The 6,216-nt window shown below is 51.2% G+C and overlaps 1 protein-coding gene across 2 annotated transcripts in view; it reads right to left on the reverse strand.

The window, feature by feature from the left end:
* RUNDC3A (RUN domain containing 3A) overlaps positions 1-6,216 on the reverse strand; it is a 21,781-nt gene extending 15,565 nt beyond the window's left edge. For both annotated transcript variants that reach the window (XM_014516990.2, XM_006017849.2), the window contains exon 1: positions 6,110-6,216. In XM_014516990.2, the coding sequence (XP_014372476.1) occupies positions 6,110-6,216 (107 nt within the window). The remainder of the gene's footprint in view (positions 1-6,109) is intronic.

The raw sequence follows: 6,216 nt of genomic DNA on the forward strand, positions 1-6,216 counted from the left end.
GCAGGAATCTCAGGATGCCCTGCTGGATCCCCTGTTGAGGACCGCATTAATAATCTGGAAGTGAGGAGTGGAGCACTGATTACCAGTACCTGCAGAGGACATCAGCATTTAGGCCACTCAGGTCCAGAGAAGGGTGGGAAGGCTTCAGGGTGACCTAATCTTGGTAGATGGAGTGGGCAGCATATTGACAGGTGAAGCTCAGAGTTGTCAGATGCAAAAGAATTGCCCAAGCCCAACCAGATCTGCAGGAATTTAATTTATCTCCATCATCCCAATGCAGGGGTCAGTCTGGCCATCAGTGGAGATGGCTCCAAGTGCAGACACACCCTAAAAAGTAAGTGTAATATTGGGATGCATTAGAAATGGAAGGGAGATTAATATGGGAAGAATGACCATGCAGGTAAGATTGGGGGTTGAGTAGAGGCCGTGTGTAGCACTGGGCACTCCATCTGCTGCATGGAGGGATCATAGCAGGGCACCCAAGAGGCACTAGGGAATGTCGGGATTTACCTTCCCTTAGGAGGGAAGAAATCAGAGGAAATGGGGCAATGCACATATAAAATAAGGAGCACCCTGGAAAAGGCAGGGCTGGGGCTGTTGTTCTTGCTGTCTCAGAAAGAAGAGATCATGAGATAAATTCCAAACCTGAAAAAAGAGATATATTTCTTTCCTTCCTCCCGCTGGTTGCCCCTGAACTCATGATTCATCAGTAGGACTCGCTGCCCCAGGAAATTTAGCAAGATTTCAAGAGGGACCAAGTGCTTCTCTGGCTAACTAGAAGACCAGAGTTACAACTGTTAATGAGACCAGGAGGCCCTGAACCCATCTCTAACCATTGGAGGTTAGACTGAGACCCTTATGAGGCTGCATTATTTGGCACCTGTGCACTAGGGACTTTCTTGTACCTTTCTCCAAAGCAGCTGGGACCAACTGTCTGAGACAGGACACTGGGTCTGATACAGGCAGATGGCTCCTGGTGGGCAAAATCAAAGCCTCATTTCACACAAGTGATAAAAACTTGTGATTTGGGGCTAACTCAGCACATCACTCAGTGTACACTGAGGTCCAATGCATGCTTACCTCCAGTGCCCTCTTAGCCAAGCATCTGAACATACATTTAGTTTTAATTGACCTCAGCCTCAAGATCCAGGTGGGAATGTCAGGGTCACCTCAGTCCCTGGAAAAATCATGGAGCAGATCCTCAAGGAATCCATTTCTAAGCACATGGAGGAGAAGGTGATTAGGCACAATCAGCATGGATGCACCAAGGGCAGGTCACCAACCTGATTGCCTTCTAGATGAGATATCTGGCCCTGTGGATGCAGGCAGAGCAGTGGACATGATATACCTTGACTTTAGCAAGGCTTTTGATATGATCTCCCACAACATTCCTGCAAGCAAGCTAAAGAAGTATGGGTTAGATGAATGGTCTGTAAGGTGGCTGGATCATCAGGTCCAGAGGGTAGTAGTTGATGGCTCATTGTCTAGTTGGCAGCCAGTATCCAGTGGAGTGCCCCAGGGGTTGGTCCTGGGGCTGGTTTTGTTCAGTACCTTCATCAATGACCTGGAAGATGGGATGGAAGCAAGTTTGCAGATGACACCAAGCTGAGGGGAGTAGTAGATATACTGGAGTGTAAGGCTAGGATTCAGAGAGACCTCAACAAATTGGAAGACTGGACCAAAAGAGATCTCATGAGGTTCAACAAGGACCTGCACTTAGGATGGAACAATCCCATGCACCAGTACAAGCTGGGGGCTGACTGGCCGGGCAGCAGCGCTGCAGAAAAGGACCTGGGGGTTACAGTGGACAATAAACTGACTATGACTTTGCCCTTGTTACAAAGAAGGCTAACAGCATACTGGGCTGCGTTAGTAGGAGTGTTGCCAGCAGATCGAGGGAAGTGATTCTTCCCCTCTGTGCGGCGCTGGTGAGGCTACAGGTGGAGTACTGTGTCCAGTTTTGGGCCCCCGCTACAGAAAGGATGTGGACAAATTATCTAGCAGCGGGCAATGAAAATGGTTAGGGGGCTGGTGCACATGACTTCTAAAGAAAGGCTGAGGGAAGTAGGCTTATTTAGTCTAGAGAAGAGAAGACTGAGGGGGTATTTAATAACAGCCTTCAACTACTTGAAGTGTGGTTTCCAAGAGGATGGAGCTAGACTGTTCTCAGTTCTGGCAGAACAAGGAGCAATGGTCTTCAGTTGCAGCATGGGAAGCTTAGGTTAGATATTAGGAAAAACTTTCTCACTAGGAGGGTAGTAAAACATTGGAACAGGTTACCCAGAGAGGTTGTGAAATCTCCATCCTTGGAGATTTTTAAGACCTGGCTATACAAAAAGCCTTGGCCGGGATGATATATTTGGGGATGGTCCTGCTTTGAGCAGGGGGTTGGACTAGATGACCTCCTGAGGCCCCTTCCAACTCCAATTATCTATGCTTCTATGATTTAGGGTCCCACAGGGCATATTTCTCTGAGTTTAGCTCTCTTGAGTTCCAGCCTCAGTCCTGAATAATCCTTAGTTCCAGCCTAGTGCCATCCATCTTTTCCATACCTTGAGATCAGTGCTTGAAGCATTTTGCTGATTTGGAGCTCTGGAACCCAGGACCAAGGAATACAGTGACACGTAACCATGACTCAGGCAGTGATATCATCCCAATGCCCCACAGATTGCAGGAGAGCTTGATGCCAGGGAGTAGCCCTTTCATAGCCTGAGTAATGAGCAGGTATTGACTGTAGGTGTTCATGCTTTTGACTCTAGCTGTTCATTGCTGCTGGGAAGGAGATGAGATTTACCAAGCCTTTTGCAAAGTGGCGGCACTGAAGTCATTCTTGGAAAACACAAAGGAATCGCAATCCATTATCTGATGGTGCATTTGCCCATTAAAAATATAAGATCCAGGGTTTGTTTCCTTTCCCTGTCAGTCAGGGACACCATGCTATGCACAAAGCTCCACTATGGGACTCTGGGTAGGAGGAGCTCTCTCTTTGCTGACAAGAAGACAGTACAGCAGGGACTCTCTTGGTGGAATTTAGTTCACATTGTGCTAGGTACTGCACAGGCCCAAGGTAAGAGACAGTTCATCTCCCATCTGCAATGAGTTTGCAATCAAAACTAATGAAGCCAAGGGTTAGTTTTTTGCCTAAAGTTTCACAACAGTCCAGTGCCAGAGCTGGGAACAGGATCCAGGGCTCAGTTGAAAACACTGCACAGAAGATCAGGACGGTGCTACATGAACAGCGTTGTGGGTCCTCTTTCCCAGCAAAGCATGTTGTTCCCCCAAGAGGACCAGCCAAAGCTTTGCTCAGTTCATAGTATCTCCACTCTTACTGACCCTTCCTTGTTCAAGGAAAAGAACACGCTCAGAAACACTCCAACACAGTGATGGGCATGTCCACTCTGGCATGCTCCCAAGTGGTGCAGCTGAGTGTCTGTGCATTTGAGCGTCTGGGCATCCCAAGCAGCTCTCATTTGTCCTGCTTTCAGCATCCTCTGCCCCAAGCCACACATCTTTTGGTAGTGGGGTCTAGTGATCTGCTCAGCCCTAGGCTCACAAGGTGCTCATACAGTGAGTATGTCTCAGAGGTAGACACCTGCTCTTTAGGCCCTGGAGTATTTTCCATTTCATAGCATCTCCACTCTTACTGACTCTTCTTGTTTAAGGACAAGAGCACGCTCAGAAACGCTCAGAAACACTCCAAGCAGCTCTCATGTGTCCTGCTTTCAGCATCCTCTGCCCCAAGCCACACATCTTTTGGGAGTGGGGTCCCAAGGCCTGGAGTGAGTCACCTTAGCTTTTCTCTGTTTCAGTTTGCCATTTGTAGAATGGGAATAGTGTCTCAGGCCTGCTCTGCAGGAGAGCTGTAAAGCTGAAAACATCAAAGGATGTGAAGTGCTTGCTACCCAAATAGTGGGGAGCAGACAAGCACCTGAGAGGGCAGGCAGACACTTTGAACATGCACATTGCAGCTGCCCTCCTCCTTCATTCTCTGGCTGGGGTCTCTCTGCTCTCTTCCTGCACAATCTGATGGGACCAGGCACCAAGTTTTCCATGAGGCAAGGCACAGGAAGAGCCATCCCTTCTGCAAGGGAAGAGGAAGATCAATATGAAGGCTTCAATACTCGGGGCTTTGCCTGATTCAGTGCCTTGCACCTCTCCTTCACTGAGGAGGTGTGTTTGGGGCTTCTCCATGTTACCTGGGGTGTGGGCACCCCTCTTTCCTGTAGCACCACCAGCATCAATGGTACTGAATACGGGCCATTCCTATAGTACACAGCTCCCGCTGAAACGAAGGGCTGCTTGGACTGCAGACCACATGCCAAGCTCGGCTGTGGGTCCTTCCCAGTCTCTTCCAGTCTCTCCAGTCTGGAAAGGCCTCTGGTGTAACAATTCCATTGGAGCCAGTCTCAGCCAACAAACTGACCATGTCAATGTCCACAAACTTGCCTAGCACAGGGCTCCCTCTGCTAATTCCTGCAGGGTGAGGATTGCTGGGGTGGGGGTGAATGGAAGCATTGGAGGGGGTCACGCTGGAGCTTCTGGCCTTCTGGCCTTCGCTATCTCCCTCTCAGTAATGTGCACTGGCTAGGAGGGGCATCTGGGAGATCCTGAGGGGAGAAAATCATGCCTTGCCCCCTGCATAAAGGGTGTATGGGTCTCAGCCCCATTACAAACATGGGACCTTTGCAATAATGCCTTCCTGGGGCAGTGCCATTGTACCCTGGCATAGCCGAGAGTCCAGTCCATGCTGCAGTGTCACCGAGAATGGAGTCTGGCCCACGTGCCATGCCACCAAATGCAAGGTCTGGCCTGCATGCTACGTTGCCAGGAGCCAAGCCCGGTCCATGTCTAAGGGTCACAGAGAGCTAAGTCCAGTCCTCAAGACAGCTTCCCCAGGCCTGGCACACACCCCACCAGGCATACACACCACCAGCAAAGCCAGTTTAGCGCTCCCTCCACCACGAGCCTCCTCAGACCCTCATGTTGAGGCCAGACCACACCGCAGTGTCATTGAGGGCCGAATCTGTCCTGGCACAGCCCTGCTCCATGGGTATGTCTACTCTGTCTGTGCCACAATGATTTCTTTATTCCCACCCAGCAAGCAGCAGCCAGGCATAAGGGAACCCCCCCCCCACCCCATCCTTGCAGCACCCCACCTTGCACTCAATGTGTGTGTGTGTGGGGGGGGGGGGCTGCCTGGTAAGGATGTTGCTATGACAACCCCTGCCCCCACCCAACAACATGCTTGAGCCAGGCCTGCCATGACGTCATTTCCTGGTCCCCACACCTGGGCAGCCTGGGTCCCTGCTCTGTTCCTTAGCAAAGTCCCCCTCCCACTCAGCTCCAGGGTGAACTGGATGGGTGGGTGTTGGGGGGTGGAGGGGGCAAAAACAGGAAAAGCCCCTCCCCTGCAGCCTCTATCCCCTCAATAAGCTATTTCCCTCCTCCATCACCTTCTCCCACTGCTCCCAGCCACAATAATTAATGATGTCATCAGTATCGCTGTTATTTATTTGTGTTGCCAGAGCACCCTGGGACTCTGCTCATTAGTCTCATGCACAGCATTATGCACCCTGCCAGTGTCCCTCTTCCACAACCCCCACCCACCCTGCTCCCTGCATCACCCCCATCCCCACAGCCTGGGTGCTAGCAATCAACAGTAGGGCGATGCTTGCTGTGATGGCACTGGCCTCCCTCCTGAGTGCAGCAGGGCAATCCTCAGCCAGCTTCCCCTGCAGCCCCTTCCATTCATCTCCATTCTCCCCAGCCCCTCCCTGCAATCCTGCTGTTCAGGTCTCTGGCTGTCACCCTCCCCGCAAAATGCAGGTCCCCACAAAAAATATCCCTGCCTTGAAGGCACAGCTGGCAGGATCCAAAACATCCCTCTGTCTCACCCCCTCCCAGCCCTCAGTTCCATCACATTTCCTCCACATCCATCTCTTCCATCCCCCCACCCCCATGCCCTGCCCCATTCCATGCTTCCACCTCACCTTTTTTTCCACTCTGTCTCATTCCCCCCACCCATCTCCATCTTAGGATGTCCAGGGGGTATAGGTCCCCGCTCCCTCCCTCCCAGACACCCTGAGCAAAAGATGCAGCCAGCCCCAACCTGCAGACGGTGATGAGATTCTTCCTTTCCACTGCAATGTTCCTGGAAGATGCTTTCTTGGAGGAGAGCCCCAGAGCCATGGCAGACTGGATACAACTCGATTCCAT

Source organism: Alligator sinensis, unplaced genomic scaffold (assembly GCF_000455745.1).
Source record: "Alligator sinensis unplaced genomic scaffold, ASM45574v1 scaffold444_1, whole genome shotgun sequence".
Taxonomy (NCBI): domain Eukaryota; kingdom Metazoa; phylum Chordata; order Crocodylia; family Alligatoridae; genus Alligator; species Alligator sinensis.